The following is a 23,055-nucleotide window of genomic DNA, read 5'->3' on the forward strand; positions in this document are numbered from 1 at the left end:
CACTCCTTAAATTGCATTTTTATTCAAGTCATCAATACAACAAAAAGCCAAATACAAGAGAAAGTCCTCTCTTGTTGTTATGTTGCTAGAAATCTTCCTTTTTCTTTTTTCCTTTCTCTTGTTCTTTTCATTAATTTGGTTAGATGCTTGTTCCTACTTACGAAATGTATAATGCTACATATATTATTCTGAGAATTTTCATAGCAATGATGTTTCAATCAATGTCTTAACCTACATTTCTTTAATCTCCCTTGAGAAGTTAGAACAATTGAGCACAGTTTAGAGACCCACTGTTATAGCCTTTTAAAAACCTGTCCTCGGAGATAGAACAAGCTAGTAGTTCTTCATCTTAAACGTAAGCACGAACATGTAGATGCTGGTCTCTGCTTGAAGGAAATATATCAATGAAATCTATTCCTGATTAATCCAACAAAAATGTAGATGCTGGTCTCTGCTAGGAGTAATACCAACAAAAATTTTCTAGATACTAAAGTCGTCCTCAATCAAGCGAAGGGCAGTGGATTCTCTCCAAATTAAGTCGTTTTATTGTCATGTCCCGGACTCGGAATATGATTTTATCTGACATTTGCCCAAAATATGAAGTTGATAGCTGAATTAACAACCACAAATCTTCTTTAACTCCTACAAGTATATATGTACAAATAAGGGTCTCCCATAGAGGATCAATCTAAACTAATTAAAGACTTCAATTAATTATTCATTCAGTTAGAGTGTAACTCTCGTAAAATGACTTCGACTCTCTCTCTCTCTCTCTCAAAATATCGCCGGTCTCTTTCTTGGGAAAGCGACGGCGACAAAACTACTCGTCTGCTTCTCTCTTCGGGTTGCGACGGCGACAAATCTTTTCGTCCGACTCTATCTTCTGTTAGAGGAGGCGTATTTTCTGTATTTGATGGTGGTTGGGTTCTAGTTCACCGGATCTGGTTTGGTGGAAGATTCCCAATTGGCAGTGATGTCATTCCGACTAATTGTGCTGGAGGTTGGCATGCACAGAGCGGTGGACTGATTCCCAGATCTATTGGCGGTGATGAATGCGGAGGCTTCTATGCCGATGGCGGCTATTTGGTGAGGGCTACCGACGACGTGGTGCGATGCCCAAATGGCCTTGCTGGATCGCGATTGGTTTTAGGTCGGGGATGTGACCGGATTTGGTTTTGTGGACATGTAAAGGATCCGGATCTTGGTGGCGGCGCTTGGGTCGCGATTTTGGGATGGTCGGGGATGGCAGAGTCCGCCCATTGTCATGGGTTGGCGGGGAAGCTTCTCTCTCCGCGATTAGGCTGGATGGCCAGTGTTGGGGTCCGAATTGGCAGGGAAGACGACGTTGACCCGTTTGAGTTGGGCAGTAATGAAGTCGGCGGTGGCTGCGGGGTGTTTCCCTCGACTGGCGTTGGTGTCGGCGACGGTGTAGCTGATGGTTGTTGGCTGGAAGTACACTTGTTGGCTCATTGGGCTAGAGCTTTGGTTTACCCAACTCGATCTTTGGGCCTACTCTTGGTGTTGTTGGGCCTCCTGGACCTTGGACTGGCTTGTGGCCCTTAGGTTTGGATACATTGGTCTAGGTTTTCAAGTGGGCTGGATGGATAGGGTCTTTATGGCCCATAGTGCTGTTTAATTTTTATTTGGGTCGCAAAAACCAGTACCTTAGTTGGAACTTTTTTATGTAAGCTTCGAGGTTTCTAGGTTTTTGTTAGAATAAAAGTGCGTGAATTTACCAAAAGGTGGGTGTTCTCGGGATTTTTTTGGGATTTTATTCTTCTAGAATAGGGTTACATGAGGTTCTAAGGAACGATTCTTTCTGTCGACCCCATAGGGGTGTTTCGTTTTTGTACTTCTTGCTTAATTATAATGAAAGGCTTACCTATTTCCATAAAAAAAAAAATCAATTAATTAAATGTTACAAAAGTGACTACTGCTCCAATTGAACACCAGTTTAGAAATAAAATGAAAACCTAACCAAAACAATTCAGAAAAATAAAAAAATTACAATAAAAAAATTACAGAGATGTACTAGACACACAGACGTCTAGCACATCAAATTTGATGATTTTTGAAGGTAGTTTGATATGGAAATAAGATGCGTAAAAATAAAGTAAGCTGAAAAAGTTTTAGAATGGTTTATATGAAGATGATGAAACTAGTTTGGAAGTTTTCACCCCCTACGATCACACACAACACGCTTTGTCAATTTTTACCAATTAACTTAGTTGAAAACTCTCAAATTGGCTCGGTATGCTTGAACACAACCTTTTACCCTTTCTTACTTTGTACGCTAGGCAAGAAGTGCTCTACACCTAGGCTATTCTCAAGCAATGCACCCTAAAGATATGTTTATCAAATTTAACATGCAGAGATCCTTAAGGAAAAAAGTTTGAGCAAGCACTAGGCATCGCAAACTTAGCACCTTACTAAATTTAGGATTATGCTTACTTGCTTGTGAAAACTAACGATTGCCTCTCTAGACGATTTGAAGAATCTAGCTATTGATTCAGGCATCAATCAAATCATTAAAACCATAGCATGCATGCATACTAAGTAGGCATCCAAAGCACACAAACATAGAATTCATTAATGAGAAAAATAGAAAACAAAACCTCAACTTTAGTAATTGAAATGTCACAACAGCATAGGATTTACATTTGAAACTCAATAAATTTATAAGATTATGCCTAGTATGTCACACCCCAACACAGGGATTTTTTTTTATTTTTTTTTGAGTTGAAGGTATGACTTGTACTAAAGAATAGAAACATAATAAAGAAAAATCGTAGTCCATTTGAATCAGATTTGCAGTACCTAAAGAAATAACCAAGTTGCCTTTCCAGCAGAATTACTAATACAATAGACCTGTAACTTCGAAAAATCATAACTAATTCTAGAAAAATCGTTTTCAAGAGATTCCAATTCTGAAACGATCTTTAAGATGTTTACTGCAACTTTTATGAAGACACCCACTTTAAATACCTAACCGAAATGTACAGTTTTCAATAAAAAGGAAACTGCGTCAAAAGCTCAAAAACACAATTGTAGATTTGCAGATCTCTGTTCTACCTTGAATTTAACCAATGAATTTTAAACATAAGAGCTGGAAAATAATGAAATCAATCAAAGAACTTAGAATCAATTAAAAGACATAACCGATTCAATGAACATAGCATGGATTATGGAAAAAGAAGAAATTTATAATGCAGCAAACATAATTATATAGATTACAGTACAAACTTTCTTGATAGTTCATTATTCCCACAGAAAATTCAAACCTATATTTCAAAGGCAAACTACAAACTGGAAGCCTTTGCTCTTATTCTAGGAAACTAAACAAAACAAGTCTCACACTTCCTTCACATTAATCACAAGCTCTTCAAAAGGGAAAATTAAACTTCATGTTCGATACCTGCAATATTTGATAGGGGTGAGCATCAATAGCTCAGTAGGAGGCTAAGCCTCTTTAAATAAACAGCACAAACCAGTAACAATCAAAACAGCAACACATGGATGCATGCAATGCTATTTTAAGCTATTACCCTGTTAACTCACATGCTAAGACACCAAGAGTCAACATGTCCCATACCATGTAATTTACCTTTTTGAGGTAACTCTAGATGAAATAACATATGAATTAACCCCATAACCCAAACCATGATTCCCTTTTTGTTAGTCATCTTACTTAATCTCGATCACCAAAATCATACAGCTCTATTAGCCCACCTGAAATTTGGTCCTTACGGATTAAGCTCAACTACACAAAAGAATACTCCCACATATTTCATTCCCATTCTATTCTATCAAAACCATCCCTCAGACTTTATGAATATGCTAATGAAACAATATGATAAAAAACAGATAACACCCATTAACTCATCCATCAATCAAATTTCATAACTGAAATCACATATAGCAACACAACAACCAAGCAAATTAAACAGAGGTTTCCCCAGATCCCCCTACCTCATTTCAGAAGTTAGTTTATACTTCTCAGGTTCCTCCTTAGTCTCAAAATTTCTCCTTCCCTCACTACTTTTTTTGTAAACAAATATAGGGGAACTCAATAAAGAAAGTAGAACAAACTTGGATATTTATAATGTATGGCAAAGAGGTCAAATTTTAATTTTAGATCAGCACAACAGAGAGTAGATTTGGATGCCAACACTCTCAGCTTCCTCTATGTTTCGATAAGGACTGCCACCTCCTGGTTCTAGGTCTCCACCTCATGCTTCTAGGGATCCACCTCCTGCTACTAGCTTTGATGAATCACAACTCTGGTAACCGACTCTTCAAGGCTCTTCAGCGACATCGACACCTCCAGCTTCTAAGATTAATCTTATCTGGGTGGTCTATCGTAGTGATATTGATCCTTTAGGGGGGTGTATTCAATTCAGATTTTAAAATATTTTGTTTGACTTTTTATAATCCACGGATTTACTTAATCCACGGATTATTTAAATTCTATATGGACTCTGATTGATTCTAATGGATTGATTTACTGGTATTTGTTTGATTTTACAAGTCCTAATAAGCCAAAATGTGTGTGTGTGGCAATGTACCATTCTTTATGTTGTGTATATTGATATATGAATAATAAGATAAAACTAAGGATTAAATACTTGTTACTCCTCAAACTTTTCCCTGAAAAACAGTTCAGTCCCTCGCCTTTTAAATTAAACTGGATAGTCCTTATTCTCTCTAATTCTCACACAACAGGTCCAAAATGATCCAAAATGACTATTATACCCCTCACTTCCTCATTTTATTTTATTTTATATTTTTTCTCTATTTTTATTATTTTTTATCCCTTTTTTATACTCTCTCTCTCTCTCTCTCTCCCCCTCCTTCCTAAATAAAATCCCTAAAACTCTCTCAGCTTTCTCTCTCGCCGGAGCCATTCTTAGCCTTGGATCGAGCTCAACAGGAGGATGGGGAGGTTGGGGTGAGGATTCAAAAGTAGGATGGCTGATGTTTGCTGGGTCGAGTGATGGTGGCAGCGTGGCGAGGCGGTGGCCGGAAGTCGAAGAAAACATGAGCAGAGGCGTCGAAGTTTTGAGGCGAGCCTGTGGAGGCAGGAATCTATGCCATGCATCGATCCTGCCTGGGCTTGAGTCACCTTCGACCCATCTTTCATTTGGTGGTGGCGGTGTTTTGAGTGGCGGCCGGACGCCGCACTTTCTGGTGTAAACCCTTTTTTTTTTCTTTTTTTTTTTCTCGATCTTCAATCCTGGGTTTGCTAGTGGAGTTGGGGAGGTTGGGGTGGAGCTGACTTCAGGAGCAGCTTGTCGATATTAATCGACCTCAATCGGAGCCTTGGACCTATCAAAATTTGAGCCAGGCGACGTAATTTGGCAGGGGCTTGGCGGTGAGGAAGGCGTAGTGGTGGGGATGGCCGCCGAGGAGTGCGGCGTCGTTTTGAGTGGAGTGGCCCATCAGAGAATGGGGCAGGGCCGTCGCTGCTGAAAGAGAAGAGATGGGTCGCCGTCTGTGGATGAACTTGAGGTCGGATATGAACTGAGAGAGAGAGAGAGAGAGCTAGAAAAAATAAAAAAAGAGAAAAAAAATATAAAAAAAGGAAAAAAGAAAAAGAAAAATAATATAAAAAAAGAAGTGAGGGTATAATAGTCATTTTGGACCTGTTTTGGACCATTTGTGTGAGAATTAGAGGGAATAAGGACTATCCAGTTTAATTTAAAAGGCGAGGGACTGAACTGTTTTTCAGGGAAAAGTTTGAGGAGTAATAAGTATTTAATCCTAAAACTAATAAGCCAAAATGTTACACAAAAAATAAAGTAATAAACTAATGACATAATTTATTTCATATCTAATTTACAAAATAAACATGTGTGTGTGTGTGTATCATCTTAACAATACCATTGAAAATGAGCTTAATTTGCTAGAAGGATTAAAAAAAAAAATATTAGATGAAAGCAGAGGCAGAGGCAGAGGATGATAGTGGGAAGATAGGTCTAAGACAAAATGGATGAGTGTCACCTATTGAGAGCTGTTTTTTTTTTTTGGTGAATAGCTTCTTCATTTTTTGAGTGAGAAAGAATCTATCAAAATCTCTTGGGAAGTGGTTGGATTGTCTTGAGTTTTGATATGTATAAAAAACACTATAAAATCCTCCAAAATCCAGCATTTAATGAAATCCTTAAAAATCCGTATACTTTTGAATATCTGCAGATTTGAATAGATAATTATAAATCTTAATTGAATACATCAAGATTTTAAAGGATTATTTAAAATCCCAATTGAATACCCATAGACTTTCAAAATACAAAATTTTTTTATAGACACTTAAATGAATACACTCCCCCCTTAGTTTAGGTGGAGTGGTGCTTGCAAAGAGAATCAAAATAGGGGAGGAAGACGATGAAGATAGCAGACGAGGGTTTTGAGATTGATTTGTCGTTAAACGACATCCAACAGAAGTATAAATCAATTGGTCTTGGGCTTTTAAAATTGACTTGGGTTTTAAAAAAAAAATAAAACAAATAATGGGCCGGTCTATAAATATAGAGATAGCATATATACATATATATATATGGGGCCGTGACCACTTACCCAGAAAAGGCCCAACATGAACCCAAACACCCCACCAAGAGTATTTTACTCCCATTTACCCAAAGCAACAGCGGAATGACGATTTTGCCACTACCCACTAACTGACCCACGACTCGAGTCAGTTTCCTCTCAACTCAATTCAAAACGCTTTGACTCTCTCCATAGCCGATTCTCCCTCTCTCTCTCTCTCTCTCTCTCTCTCTCTCTCTCTCTCTCTCTCTCTCTCTCTCTCTCTCTCTCTCTCTCTCTCTCTCTCTCTCTCTCTCTCTCTCTCTCTCTCCCTCTCTCTCCCTCTCTCTCTCTCTCGCTCTCGCTCGCTCGCTCTCGCTCTCTCTCGCTCTCGCTCTCTCTCGCTCGCTAAGTCTGGGTAAAGGAGAACGATAATCTCCGAACCGGCTATTACGATTCAAGGTCCGGCAGTGGTTGTGTTTTCTCCGACGGAAGTATCGAAAAAGGTACAAATTGAATTTCCGATTTTGTTTTCCACATTTTCAAGCTTTCTGCGTCATAGATTACATATATCTTCGATTTGAACTTATTGATAGCTTCGATAGGTGAAATCAGTGAAATCTAGGGTTTCTGGTTCATAGGTGTGAAATACTGTTCTGAAACTTGTTGTTTGATTATAGACTGTTAATTGAGTGAAAATGCAGACTGATTGAAAAGCATATTGTCGATTCCAGACCATAGGCAATAGGCACATTATTGCCCCGCAATAGACTTTGTATTGGGGGCCAATGATCACTACTCTGTTTATTAAAGTGTAATATTGTGTGAATGACTGAAAATGGAGTGGTTTTTTGGTGGTCTACTGGCGGGCAATAGGCACATTATTGCCCCCCAGTGATGTTCTAACTGTGGTACATTATTCATTGTAATTGGGTATTTGAAATATATTCTGTTGTTTTATTTTATTAAAGTGTAATATTGTGTGAATGACTGAAAATGGAGTGGTTTTTTGGTGGTCTACTGGGGGGCAATAGGCACATTATTGCCCCCCAGTGATGTTCTAACTGTGGTACATTATTCATTGTAATTGGGTATTTGAAATATATTCTGTTGTTTTATTTTATTAAAGTGTAATATTGTGTGAATGACTGAAAATGGAGTGGTTTTTTGGTGGTCTACTGGGGGGCAATAGGCACATTATTGCCCCCCAGTGATGTTCTAACTGTGGTACATTATTCATTGTAATTGGCGATTTGAAATATATTCTGTTGTTTTATTTTATTAAAGTGTAATATTGTGTGAATGACTGAAAATGGAGTGATTTTTCGGTGGTCTACTGGGGGGCAATAGGCACATTATTGCCCCCCAGTGATGTTCTAACTGTGGTACATTATTCATTGTAACTGGCGATTTGAAATATATTCTGTTGTTTTATTTTATTAAAGTGTAATATTGTGTGAATGACTGAAAATAGAGTGATTTTTCGGTGGTCTACTGGGGGGCAATAGGCACATTATTGGGGGTGATGTTTGAAGGTTTGATTATAATGATCATTTTCGTTACATTTCTGCACAGAATGGCGAGACCGAGATTCAACCTTTTGAGTGATTCCGAAGAAGATGTGCGCAGTTCTGAGAGCTCCGATCAAGGTACTGAGTCAACATTTGACGAGACAATGCAGAAACAAATGCAACGAATTAGAAAGAGGAAGCAACAACCGAAAAAGGACAGCACAGATGAAGAATGTGATGAACAAGAAGACATTAATGAAGATTCTGAACAGTCAATTGCAGAAGAATCAGAATCTGAGGACGAACAGACAACGAAAAGGTTCGAAATGAAACCAAGAAAACAGCAGAAGAGGAAGACACTTCAAGAAGAAGAAGACAGTGACTCAGATGAACAAGAGACAAAGAAAAGAAGAAAAGTGCAACCACTGAAGAGTACTAAGAAGCAGGAAGGGAAGAAGCCAAAGAAGGGCACCAAGAAGCAGGAAGGGAAGAAGAACGAGGTCCAAAAAGCTAAGATTGACTGGAAGCAGCAGAAGTGCACCCTCAGTTCATTCTGGAGGGTCATTAACGCACACAGGGAGAGAATACCAGAAGCAACCAAGGCTGTATTGAGGGGTACACATTTCTGGGACATGATTGAAGCCTTCCTGGAAGACAAGATAACAGAAATACAGCTGCATAAACATGAAGTGGACCTCGAAATAATAATGAGGCACTTCGACCGCACGGAAAATAAGTTCAAGTTTGGTGATTTTGTTATGGAAATAACAGAAGAGGACATCACAGCTTTGTTTCACCTCCCTGCCGAAGGAGATGTATTCAACGTTAACAAGAGGGTTGTCAGGGATGAGATGCAAGACTCTACAATATTTGGAAGCCCTTTGAAAAAGCAGGCTGTCCTGAGAACGGAGGTTGAAAATAAACTCATAACCGAGTTGACAAAGCCGGCAAAACAAAAAGACGCAAGAAAGATTGCAGTGTTGATGATCGCATATCTATTCAGCACATTCTTCTTCAGCCGAACCGGGACTCAGATTACTTGGGACATGGTGGCAGTTTGTGAACGAATTGAGGCAATAAACATGTACAACTGGCCGAGGCTCATTCTCGACTTCTTATTGGAAGGGCTGCAGAAGTACAAGAACAGTCCAGCGACCATGAACGGATGCCTGCTTCTCATTTACTACTGGTTCCTTGAGAAGACCAAGGCAAAGAACTACATCCCGGGGAAGCACAAGGAAACTCCAAGATTTGTGCGATGGTCGATAAAAGAAATATTCAACTTGGAGCAGCTTTACAAGAATGAGAACTTGGCTGTGGTAAGCAAAGCGCAAAGACATTATATGCATGTCATATCTCATTATTACGTAGAACTGACTTATAAATGTGACAGGATCTAATCAAAGATGGACCGTGGTCTGTGGATCTTGGACTGGATGTCCCCGAGCTCGATGATGAGGAGCAGGACACTCCGAGCTTTGACAACTGGGTGAGTTAAGAAACCGTGGTTGTCTACTGGGGGGCAATAGACAGATTATTGCCCCCCAATAATGTTTTCACTTTGGTTTTTTTATTACTGAAATTTGGGCTTTGAAGAGTATTCTACTTTTTGTGTGTCTATCAAAGTACATTGGCCTGTGAATCTTTGAAATAGGAGACTTTTTGGGGGTCTATTGGGGGGCAATAATCTCTTTATTGGCCCCCCAATAAATACATTATTGGGGGCCAATAACTTAAGAGTTTTATTCTATTATTTGCAGGTGCCCCAGGCAAGCCAAGCAGAACAGGAGCAAAATGAAAGGCTTGCGGGGAACGTGAAACGTGAAAGAACTCATCAGTGAGATGGAGGCAGCCATGGGCGAGAAGAATCCCACCAAAGAAATGGAGGCAAAGCTAAGAAGGCTTGCGGAGGCAAATGAAGACCTGAATGCACAGACCAGGGATCTATTGTCCAAGCTAAAGCTGGCAGATGAGAGGATTAAAGCTCTGGAGGAAGAAAAGAAGACATGGGCACAGGAAAGGAGAGCAAAAAATAACCTCATCAGGGCTCTCTACATCAGGCTCGGAAAGGAAAAGGGAGAGCTCCCTCCACAAGAAAGTGAGTTTCAGATAGTTCCATTACCATCCAAAGTGCCACAAGATGAGGTTGAGGAAGCAGCCCCCTACTTTGGAGCAAGTGTCGGAGAGGAACCACATTATACGGCAAATGTGGGACATGACACGGAAACGGTGATATCAGCATGTCCTCTCACTATGGAATTACCTGAACAAGAGGAAGAAAGCCGAGAACAACCTCAACAACCCAAAGGTGGGAATCAGGGAGAGGAAGAACATCTCGACAGCATTGTAAGGATGATTCCTGAGAATGAACAGAAGGCAGACATTCAAAGGAAAAAAGGTGCCCAAACCGAACATCGAAAACAGGCGAAAACTGTGGAGATCCATTCTATTGAGAGGAATGTGAAGACATACAAGAGGGCTGCCAAGAAGGCTAAACAAGAGGAATGGGAGTATGACACTCCTGAAGAAGCAAAGAAGAGGAAGAGAGCACCACCCAAGAGAGCTGCGAATGTGCTGCAGACACAGAAAACAGTGGAGAATAAAATAAAAATCAAAGGTGTCAACTGCGAGAAGCCAACTTGGAGGACACTGAACCCCAACGTTGCGAAGCACTTGCAAGACTTCTTCAGAGTTGCCGAGAAAGACATGTAAGTACACAACATGGTTTCATTTAGTAGAAAAATTCAATTTCTGTATTTCAAATGGTTTACAAACTAATTAGAATGAAATGTCTCTGTTTGCACAGAACGGAATACTGGATCAGCAGCGATCTATTGCGCCGGATCACCAAGCATGACCTAAGAGTAATCATCCAAGAGGGGGATGTAGAAACTGATGTAAGTGTTTCAAATTTGCAGTCCATTTAAATGTATTACTGAGGGGCAATAATGTGATTATTGCCCTCCAGTAATATGGTTATTTGGGGGCAATAAACTACTTTAATCTTTCCACTTATACAGTTCTAATGAAAAATCATGACACAAATGCAGGTGATTACAGTTTATATTGACTTGTTGAAGCATGATGCTGAAAAGCTAAATGCTCAAGTTGGATTTCTCAATGTGGAGGCAGCGGTAAGTAATCGAAACAAAAAGGAATGGAGTTTTTGTTTATTAAAGTGCAGTAGTCTGAATGATTCAAAATGGAGTGTGTTTTTGGTTCTCTACTTGGGGGCAATCGGCACATTATTGCCCCCCAATAATGTGTTAACTCTGCTTCAATAATCATTTAAATTAGTTCTTTGAAAACTATTCTGTTGATTTGTGCTTATTGATTGAAAATGCAGTACTGCGCCATAAATTATGAACTGGCTAAAGAAAAAGGTGAGGACACTAGTCGGTTTGAGTGCGGTGTTGAAACGATGTTAATCGAACCACTGTGGTCGGTTTTCCGTTTCAAAAAGGTGCTAGTACCAATCCACCACAGTACAAGCATGCACTACACTTTGCTGGTCATCGACAACGAAAGAAAATGCTTCACTCATATGAATTCAATGCGGCCACCAATCAATGACTTCACCAATGATGAGAAATACCACTCGAATGCAGCAAGAGTGGTATGTAATCATTTCACAACATTTTTTTTTTGTTTAATACTGTATAGGATGATTTTCAAGAACTAAAAATTTTATCTGCAAAAAACAGGTGAACAACATCAAGAAGTTCATACATTCTGTCAACTTGACCAAGATCAGGTTCCCAGATGACAGCCAAGATCCTGAGGTCACCAGAGAGAAATGCAAAGGCGAGGATGACAAACAGAACCTAATTATCATTGAAGAAGAAATGACGGAGGATGAAAAAGAAACCAGGAACTGGATCTTGCAGAACAATATTGTGGAGACATCCTATGAACTTTATGAAGACTTTGATTGCCCGCAGCAGAACACATCATCGTAAGTGCCTCAAACCTAACTGTTTGACATTGTAGTTCCGAAAGATGTTGTTGTTGACTACATTACTAAAGATACAAACTGCTTTGCAGTGCTGATTGTGGACCATTTATGCTTCATTTCATGGAGAGCATAGTAAACGGGCATGAACCAAGCAAGGAAGGTGGAGACAACATGCGGAAAAGAATGCTACAGAGAATTGTGAACCTTGTATTAGGGAAAAAGTGAAGAATGAAATTGGGAATTACATCAGTAGGAATTTAAAAGTAGGGATTGTAAAATTCTCGTATTAAACTTCCTATTTTTAAATTATATGATGAAAGTGACATTATTTGGATGATATGATATACTTATGTTGCCTTCAATATATAACAGGTCTTTTGAACATATTATTGACCGATTCACTCGCCAAAATAACAAGGGTTTTTAGGGGTTAACAAAGGGATTATTGCCCCCCAATAATATCTGTGAAAATGGTCATAAGTTACTCATTTGGATTTAGTTGAGTTTAGAAAAGTAAATATATTCAAATTAAATACCTGTTAAACACCATGTTCCCCCACAATCAAGTTTATTGGGGGGCAATAGACTAATTAATGATCCCCAATAATCTTTACAAAGATGGCCATAATTAGTCGGTTGGGTTTTAAATTAGCCCGCAAAAGTATAGCTGGGTTTCTGAATAACATGATGAACTATTATCATTGAATAACCAGACATTATTGGGGGGTAATAATCAGTCCATTGCCCGCCAATAAACGACCTGTAATCAGTCATTGCAATCTCAAACCTGTTCAAAATTTCACTTCATTCATCCAAAGTAACAGAAATCAAAATAAAAGTTAACATAAATCATCCTCAAAAGAATAAAGGTTCACTAAGCATGAATGTAAACAGTTACTACCCCCTAATAAACCAATTACTGCCCCCCCAATAGAAACTGTAAAACCCATCAACCCTTTACAGAAACGTGTACTACTGCTGAACAAGAGGTTCTGTGCAACTCAGCTTGTTATGAGTGCCCATTTTTCCGCAACGGCCACAACGAATCAGCTTCTTTTCCACCTCTCCAATAGACTTGAACCTCTTCACCCGAGGTCTCCCAGGTGGCCTCTTCGCAAGGGGAGGTAATATAATGTCAGTAGCAGATTCAGAAGAACACATGTCAACATTGCTTATCGGCCGAATAGGAAAACTGTAGCTCTTCTTGAACATATCAACATGAAAGTACTTGTCAATATAATCATAGAAATTTTCAGAGGCCGCTTGTATTGCAGCAAGGCCATGAGGGCAAGGAAAGCAATTGATTTGCCATTTCACGCATGAACATGTATGATCGGTAATGTTAACTACATAAGAGAACTCAGATCGAACCTCATAAACACCAGGGCTAGAGTAATGGACACTGAAACGACGGGAATTCTCCATCTGCTCCTTCAACCTTTCCTCCATTTTGGGAGTCAGTTCTGTGGTCCAACGTTCTGCCTCATCTCTCCTCTCACATGCCATCTCCATTTGTTTAATTCTGGTCTGATCCAACATACAATATACCGGCATCATACGCTCAAGTCCAATCCAAGAGTTAAATGATTCAGCAATCCCATTAGCCATAATGCCATATCGGCAGCTAGTATAAAATGCACGGCACCAATTTTCCACTGGAATTTCAGCAAGAAAAGAGTCAATAATCTCAGCACCACCCTCTTGTCTAAGCAACCGCAAATTGAAATGGTATTCCTTCTCAGTAGAGGAATATGCAACCTTAAAAAACATCTTCTTAACCTCTTCTATCAAAACAGAATTACCTTTACCCCTATATTTACCGACAAGGTTCGCCACCAAATGCTTGTAACAAAACAGGTGTGGATGACCAGCAAACACCTTATCAAAAGCACTCAACAATCCAGTACCCCGATCACTAATAAATGTGATGACTCTTCCTTGAGGTTCAAGCAAACTCTTCAAATGCTTAAAAAAGAATGTCCAATTTGCATCAGTCTCAGAATCACAAAAACATATGGCTAGAGGGTAGAAACCTGCAGAAACCAGAACACAAAAAGGTCAGTCTACTGGGGGGCAATAAAGTTATTATTGGGGGCCAGTAAACTAATGCAACTTGCAGCTGCACTGCCAATGAGAGCATACCGCTCCAAATGATAATAAATAACAATGAAAGAGACTAACACAAGAAAGATAAATCACATAGAAAAAAAAAACAAAAAAAAAAACAAATATTACTGGGGGCCAATAATAAAATTATTGGGGGGCAATAAATCATGCAGTTACCTTGATTCCCATTCCTTCCAGTTGCAGAAAGAGTCTGGCCTTTGTAAATACTTTTACCAAATGTGCCATCAACATACAAGACCGGCAAACAGAATTGGAAGCCTTCAACACAACCTCCGTAAGCTACGAAAAGCCTCTGAAAACGATTAGTAGATGGGTCAACTTCCAACACAAAACAAGAGCCCGGGTTACTCTCCAAAACAGCTTCCTTATACCAAGATAACTTGCTGAACGAATCTGCATCGGAACCATAAATCGCATCCTTAGCCCTATGCTTTGCTTTCAAGGCAACCTTGTAGGAAATATCAAACCCATATGTTGACTTGAACTTACTCATAATCTCCCTTGGCTTCAAGGAAAGATTATAGCTAACATCGGCAGCAATGCAACTCTTGACAACCTTGGATCCCAAAAGCTTGTGTTTTTGAGTCCTAACTACACCCTTGCAAGTGTGAATATTATTCAACTCTGTTATATAAAGGCAGCCATTGGCAGATGATGAAAGAGCACGAAGATGCCAATCACAACCTTCGGTTCCAACATTTGAACAGACTGCATGAATACGGTCAAAATCATTTCTCAAAAACACAAACTCGAAACCAACTGCAATTGCATACTTCCTCAGCTTCTCACGCAGCTCAGCTGCACCATGAAACTTCTCCCCGACATGATGAATATAAGAACTCCACTCATCAGACAAATAGGACTTATGAACTTCAGTCCTAAATGCCTCCCCCAAATAATCGTCTTCATCAATAACTCCCGAATAACTATCCACTGAACACGTTTTGCTGTAACTTCCACCAATCTTTGAAACAGAAATATCAACACAATCTAACTTATGTATTCTAGCACCACAGAACAGCATATGGAAATCACGATCGGAATGAATAAAACAAACTTCACAACCAGGAACTGAATACTGAAGCTCAATAACATCACTTGGCAAAAACTGGAACATACGGGAAATGTCTTCATACAAGTTAGAATAGCTCATACATTGATTCAAAGGAATCATATAAACTTTTCCAGAATATATGCACCTAGCAACCAAAGAATCAGCCATAATCCTGAAAAAAAAAAAAGAACCGAAACATTATTGCCCCGCAATAAACGTATTATTGGGGCCCAATAATATAATTAGAACTACCAACACACATATCAAGCAAAGCCAAATTGCTCTAGAAACAAAGTAAAAGATCACTAGACAATACTTATAGAGACTTCATCACACTTGAAGGACAATACTGGCCCCCAATAAACAAATTATTGCCCCCCAATAATATAATCAGAACTGCCTAAACACTTCAGAAATTGTAAACAAATTGCTCTGGAAACAAAACAAAAGATCACTAACGAACAATTATAGAGGCGGAATAACAATATAAACACATTATTGTCCCCCAGTAGACAGATTATTGCCCCCCAATAATGTAGTGAGAACTACAAAAACACTTCATAAGCCAGCACAAAGTTAACAGGAAGCTGAAATTCACCAAAATTAGTTTGAATTTAACACAGTAACACAATGTACCAAAAAATACCTAGAAATTCAAATAAGAAAAACTTCACAACCAGTTCAAACTTAACACGAAGCTCCAATCAATCAAAATCAGTTCGAAGTTAACACAGAAAATCGTACACAAAAAGACCTAGAAATCCAAATCAAACAGATTAGACCGAGCTAAAATTAATCAATTAAAGATAGGCGAAGAAAAGGATCAAACCGCGATGAAGGAACACATGCAAGAGCTCGATCTCGCTCCATGTGATAATCGCAGCAGAACTTCTCTCTCTAGAAATCGCAGCAGATCTTCTCCACTAAAAATCGCAGCAGAGCTTCTCTCACCGGAAATCGCACAGCTCCTCTCACAAGAAATCGCACAGCTCCTCTCACAAGAAAATCGCACAGCTCCTCTCTCTCTCTCTCTAGAAATCGCAGAGCTCCTCTCTCTCTCTAAAATGGAAGAGCTTCTCTCTCAAAAACCGGGGAGCTTCTCTGTCTAGAAATCGAGCAGATCCTCTCTCTCTCTCTAAAATCGGGGAGCTTCTCTCTCAATCTCAATCTGTTACGATTTTGAAGACTTGGCAGTTACAAAAGGGGCAAAACGGTCAGAAATTTTAAAGAAAACGGGCCCAACTGTTAGAGTTTTGGGTAAGTGGGCTTAAAAAATGTAACTTGTTGTGTAAGTGGTCAAACTCTTAGAGTGTTTGGGTAAGTGGGGTTAACTAACCCTAAAATTGGGTAAATGATCATTTTCCCTATATATATCTACACAGCAGGTTTTGGTGATGTGTGTATATATATTTATATATATAAAACCATAAAACAATTATACATATACACACACCCATAATTAAGAATATAAGTTAATACTCAAGCAAAAATAAAATATTCACTATATCTTATTTTTTTAATATTATTAAAAGTATAGGTCGTCACATTCTACCCTCTTAAAAAAAATTTCGTCCCGAAATTTACGTACAACAGTATCAACAAAAATCATCTAGGTGGAAAAACATTTGTTCAAAAAACAGCTTAGTGACTACAAGATCTCTTATGCTTTTGACATAACTCCATAAAGACAATTCTACATGATGAATAAATCTAAGAAAAACTCAATTAATAGTAGAAACTGCTCAGCATTTGAATTTAGACTAGGAAAACAATATTAACTAAAGTCACATTCTATCTAAAAGTATACCTTCTACCCTTTCGAGATCAGTCTAATTGTTAACTTGACCCAAACAATACACTCGATCCTGTGCGAGTTGTGCAGGTTGTCTTCCACTTGTTGGTCCATTTGGCCTAGCTTGAGTAGGTACTCCTCCTTGATATCTAGGATGTTGACCATACTGTGGCCTCTGGTAATTCTGTTGAGGTAGGTAAGGAGCATATGTATGATGTTGTGGGGCACGGATTTGTAACAGTGGGCAGTTCTTTTGGATATGTCCAAATTTTCCACATTGGAAACAAACTCGTGGATCTTGAGCTGTCCTCTCTAACCTCTGTGTTTTGAAATCTAATGTCTTCATAGATTCTAAAACACTCTGTTCTGCTATAAGAGCTCGTTCCACCACATCAGCATACCTATTCAATTTCAAAATTGCCACCTTCTCCCGAATCATTGGCTTAAGACCATCTTCAAATCTCTTTGCTTTAGTATATTCATCAAGAATCATATTCGGTGCAAAACGCATCAGTTCTTCAAATTTTGCTTGATAATCAGCTATGGACAACTCACCTTGAACAAGATTAACAAATTCCCTAGCCTTCATCCCTTTCACAGTACTTGGAAAATATTTCTCTAGGAAAATATTCTCAAAAGCATCCCAAGTTGTAATCTCTGTATCTGGCATCCTCAAAACAGATTCCCACCAATGGTAAGCTTGTTCTTCCAGATAAGTACAAGCAATTTCTACCTTTAGTTCTTCAGGAACCCTTTGATTTTTCAGTTTTCTCTTAATCTGACGTATCCATTCCTCTGCAGCCATTGGATCAGGAACTCCCTTAAATATTGGTGGTTGACATTTGCAGAATTCTCCTTGAATCCTCATAAATCTTCCTCCAGCATCTTCTTGCTGAGAATTATTATTTTTCCTGATCGCACTAGCCATGTCCTGTATGGCTTCAAGAACTCCAGAAGTACTGTTGTCGTGTCCTTCTATTCCAGCCATCTTATAAAAATAAACAACCAAACTGTTGTTTAACTAATAACTAATTGATGCTACTTAGGCTCTAGGTGAAGAAATTTATGAGTTAAGAAAAATTTGACAATAGAATTTATTATATAATGCTACTGAAATCACAAAATAAAATATCACAGCTCTTAAAGCAAATCAAGCTCAAAACACATATATGAGAAACATATCAAATAAGATAGAAGTAGTAATCAAGCACAGAACGAATATAAAATATATATATATATATATATATATATATATATATATATATATATATACGAAAATGTTCTGAAGAGGACGTCCGCAACCCAGAAAAAGTGCGGACGTCGCTCCTCCGGCCTTAATCGAGCGGCGACGGCGCGGCGCGGCTTGCCGAAGGGACGCCGGGGGTCGTGCGGAGGGGTATGCGGTGCGGTGGAGTCGCCGGCGACGGTTCTGCGGTGTTGCACAGAACCTGCAACTGCAGGTGAGGTGGCTGCCCAGAAACCGGCAAGCCCGACCTCCTCCGACCTCAAACGCCGCCCAGAAGAGGTATGGGACGCCTCCGGCCTCCCTCCGGCCAGCCCCGCGCCCCCGTCGTGCCTGGAACCCGCCTGCTGCGTCGACGTCCGCACTTTAGCGAAGTGCGGACGTCCGCTTCAGAACCCGCCTGATATACAAAAATGTTCTGAAGATATATATATATATATATATATATATATATATATATATATATATATATATATATAGACACACACATGAATTCCACACAGAATGAATACAACTCACAACCAAATCTTACTGGAGCTTTGAATAAATCAAATGGATTAACCAACCAAACTTAGGAATACTAAATTGCATGTACAAAACTGTCTCCTATGTGGTATCATACTCAAGAAGCATAACATATGCTAGCAACGATTACTACATAACATAAAACACGTCTCTCAAAATGCAGCATCAAAGATATGTCAAATTCTACCTACTTAAATCATAAAATCTTGCTAACAAAAAAATGGTACTTCTCTCTCACCCTAGACAATAGTTGATCGTGAAGTCATCAGTAGGATTAAAGCATGGTAGCCTATAACTCTGTAAATACTATTTCAACCATACGACACTCAGCTGTTCACCTGGCTTCAGTAGAAACCAGAGAAAATAATGTAAACTGGATCAAGCTATTCACCTGGCTTTCTTTTCAGTTTAAGACTTTGGGTTTAACCTACAGCAGGTTTTGGTCTTTTTGTCTTATGCCACAAGTGATTGATCTTAATTACCAGGTACTAAAGTATTTGGGTAACTAGACATCACGGGAATGATTGAGACTAGAGTGGTCAGCTGGTGACTTCCACCAAGGAGGTGCATATTACGTGTAAAGATGCGGTTGTTTCCGGTTTATCAGATGGAGACCAGAGAGGCTATTTCCGTTTACTAGAGGGAGTCATGAAAGGTACTGACTTGTGAGAATAGTCTAGATTGTGATGTAGGGTCTTAAGTATTTAGATCTGGTTTGTATTGTAAAGGTTTCTTTAAATCTCTCATCCCAAAGGATAAGTACAAGTAGTTGACAAAAAAAAAGAAGGATAAGTACAAGTGGGAATTCAATAGTTTTTTGTTTTTATAATTACCATACGGCTTCAAGTTAAGCAGAGAGCACATTTTTCTGTTTCGTTCAAGTTACCCAAAACATTATGTATGGCATACATGCTCTACTTTCCATCTCTGAGGAAAATTGCCATACTGTTATGGCATACTCGGTTCAAGTTAGATTACGCGGAAAGCAAAATGATTGACACTCTTCACAGAGTCATGAAAGGTATTTTCGGTTACCAGAGTCATGAAAGGTACTGCCAGATAGGGACTTGAGTATTCAGAACCTGTTGTTTATAATTGAAAAGGTTCCTGTAAATATCTTCTCATCCCAAGTTGATGGATCAAATAGGCATACTTTTTTCACATTAGATCACGTGGAAAAGCAAAATGAACGACAAAAAATTAAAAAAAAACTGGAGTTTACAAGAGCTCTATCAATGACTAGAACTTCAATTTCACACAGAATACAACATCAGAATCCCATTTTCTGCAACTCTCCTTGAAAGCCAAAATACTCAGAATTGCAACTTTTACACTTAAAACACATTGGATCTTGATTGGCTGGTTACATATCTTAAACCCTTAGCATGAGTTCACTTTATTATATTATACAACTGACATCGCATCTATTTTTGAAAGGAATAAGATTGCTGGGATCTTCCAGCAATCAAGATACATATGCAAACTGCCACCTTTTAATCTCCAGCAGTCTTCTCCTTTCCCTGCACAAGTCCTCTCCATATTTATCAACCTGGAATATCCGAATATGTAACCATGTGAAAAACCAATGAGCGATGAAAATGCTTGCACTATATTACTTGAAGAGCAGTTAGCTTCTAATCTGTTTCTCACCTCTATCTCCAATCTTTTTAAGTTGTCCTTCAGGTAGCATGAATACATCGTTTAAACTTTATCAATTGCCTGTAAAGAAACTAACAATCTATTCAAACAAAGATTAGAACATAAGGATGGTACTAATATGTCAGGAAAAAGGTTTATTAAAAGCTCAATACTAGATGAGTAAAATTACAGTTCTTCGTGAGACTGCCACAAATAGAGACCAAGAAACTGGAGATTTAACATATTGCCTAATAGTATTAGATATTAAAAGCTCAATACTAGATGAGTAAAATTACAGTTCTTCGTGAGACTGCCACAAATAGAGACCAAGAAACTGGAGATTTAACATATTGCCTAATAGTATTAGATATTGGGACGCATTGCAATCACCATATATTGAGAGAACGAGCATGTACCTCTTTTCTTTGCTCGCAGGCGTTTAGTTCCTTAACATTTGCCAAAGAGGCGCCAAAGTGCTCACAAGACAGATGCTCCTGGCAATAAGCGCACAAGATCAGTAAGTCAGCAAAATTAAATAATCCACTTGGTCATACGACAAATGACGTCTGATGGCAATAAGTGGAAGAAAAATTACAAACAGATACTGAACTCTCTTATTTGACTTTCCAGGTAACTAACTAATCCGTAATTTGAAAGAACCAGAATATGTGTTCTCCTGTAGCTAGCAACTAGCAGGAACAAATACCAGCAAAAAGTGAATACGGAGATGAGCAAACTGGAATATTTAGAATTTCCCAATGGCCCCTAATCCACTAACCAAGAGTGAAACCCTCATGCTGCGCTTAAATGAACCATAGTGCCATCCTCAATGGTGAAGATACTGACTCCAACCATCAGACTTGAATGATGTAGTACTGGCTGCACATGTTGTCTCAGCATATGCAGACTACTCTAAAGACCATATTTTTAAGGGTATAAGTTCTCCCTAAAGAGGATTTAAATGATCAAAAGGCACCTATAGGGATTTAATATGTTTGACACCTTAACCTTCCTTTCAGCATGTAAATTACCCAATGCCTTAAGAATGCTGTTTAGAGGTAACACAGAAAAATTTAACTCGAAACTGTATTTGGAATTGAAAACATATGTATCTTTTCACAGATTTTAAAACATTTTCAACCATAATGCATGCCTAAAGCCTTGAACATTTTGCAAACAGAGGTGCATGTCTGTTTTCCAGAGATGAGTGCAAACCATCACTAAATTCTATAGCGAATCACCTAAACTGCTAAGTAGCACAGTTGCTCACTTAGAAAGTCGGAAAATATAGAAAGTCAGAAACAAAGTCTGCAACTTTGAGTTTAAACCGGATCAAAGCACACAGTGCACTCAACACCACCCTTTTCTATGTTTGGAAATTCTACAAGATTTTCTCCCCCACGAAAAAGATCATCCACTGGATTTTCCAAAAAATCAGTAATCGTTTTAATAAACATTAACAACAAGCAATTGCATTAACGAAGCATCAATTGATTCAATTCCAAACAATCAGCAGCTGCAGCAACCCAAAAATGGATTTCATATACCCAATCAATAAGAAACAATAATTTCAGAAAACCCAATCAGTTAATCCAAACAATAGTTGTGTGTCAAATTTTATTCACCTATCAATAAATCTCCTGGATAACATCAAATCGAATCAAATATAAACCCAAAACCAAACGACTTACAGGGGAATTTGAGCTCCGTGGGGTGAATTGGGAACTAGGGTTTCGCAGAGTGAAGAATAACCTGAAACAGAGGGACACCCATCTTAACCTGAAACAGAAGAATTGGTTTTCGCCTCAGGAACTATCAACAATTGGTGTTCTTCTAATTCTTCTCGCTCTTGTTGATCTTTCTGTGTTGTCTCCGCTAGCTGCAATTCCCCCGCAACCAAAAATTGAAAGGTCGGGCATAACAAAGGCCGATCTCAACAACCACGTGCATGCCAAGTGGCCGGGGTAAATTTTGTTTTTACTGCACTTTGTTTTTTTGGTTCTTCGTTTCCGTTTTCTTCACAAACCAACGGATGGCATCGTCTGTTAATGCACGTGTGGTGCAAGTGACCTGACGGTGCATGGAATCCTCTCCGGTAATTACTACCTTTGGTTTCAACTTTCAACTTTCATCGTGGTTGATTAACCTTTCAATAAATGCATTCCTAAATTAACAAGAGACAAGACTAGCTCCTAGACAAGATTCAACGAGCATTGAAAACGTAACTATAAATAGCAAACTCTCACTACTACAAATATGGCCTAAGGGGACACATAAAATGGGGACACTTGTTGTATGTGCGCCTTAGAATGATGAAAAGAGGCATATATCCATATGTGTGCCCATTGCAAGGATAGTGTCCCCATAAAGAAAATGTTAGAAGGAACCCATTAAGTACAATATTTTGTTATAAACAATTAATTTTATAATAAGAAAGTAATAGAAAAAAATCTTTATACTTGCAAATACGTATTTTCCATCTCACAATCTCTCTCTCATCGTCAACAACCAAGGGAAAACCTTTCCCATCTCATGAGGCTAAGTGTTTAGGAGCAACTGTAGCTTGTTTTTCTCTCTCGCCTCTCTAGAGAGAGAGAGAGAGAGAGAGAGAGAGTAGATCTAAAATCAATTCCTTCCCCTCCCCCTTCTCGTAATTCCTAATCTAGATCATTCCGGCCTCTACCGTGG

General features: G+C 38.8%; 2 protein-coding genes and 1 long non-coding RNA gene across 4 annotated transcripts; all 3 read right to left on the reverse strand.

The window, feature by feature from the left end:
* Positions 1 to 12,960: 12,960 nt before the first annotated feature.
* LOC133730193 (uncharacterized) lies at positions 12,961 to 15,337 on the reverse strand. The gene is made up of 2 exons (XM_062157827.1): positions 14,272 to 15,337; positions 12,961 to 14,021 (listed from the first exon to the last, which is right to left on the reverse strand). The coding sequence occupies exons 1-2, from the start codon at positions 15,335 to 15,337 to the stop codon at positions 12,961 to 12,963; spliced, it is 2,127 nt and encodes a 708-aa protein (XP_062013811.1).
* Positions 15,338 to 16,998: 1,661 nt separating this feature from the next.
* LOC133730194 (uncharacterized) lies at positions 16,999 to 17,949 on the reverse strand. Its single transcript, XM_062157828.1, has one exon. The coding sequence runs from the start codon at positions 17,947 to 17,949 to the stop codon at positions 16,999 to 17,001; it is 951 nt and encodes a 316-aa protein (XP_062013812.1).
* Positions 17,950 to 20,055: 2,106 nt separating this feature from the next.
* Positions 20,056 to 22,274, reverse strand: LOC133734254 (uncharacterized). 2 transcript variants are annotated; one of them, XR_009858167.1, is made up of 4 exons: positions 22,059 to 22,274; positions 20,784 to 20,861; positions 20,380 to 20,448; positions 20,056 to 20,278 (listed from the first exon to the last, which is right to left on the reverse strand). It is a non-coding gene; the product is annotated as an uncharacterized LOC133734254 (long non-coding RNA). The 2 variants fall into 2 exon arrangements; XR_009858168.1 differs by having other exon boundaries at positions 20,380 to 20,467.
* Between the last annotated feature and the right edge of the window lie 781 nt (positions 22,275 to 23,055).

The sequence above is a fragment of the Rosa rugosa genome, chromosome 2 (genome assembly GCF_958449725.1).
Source record: "Rosa rugosa chromosome 2, drRosRugo1.1, whole genome shotgun sequence".
Classification (NCBI taxonomy): Eukaryota; Viridiplantae; Streptophyta; class Magnoliopsida; order Rosales; family Rosaceae; genus Rosa; species Rosa rugosa.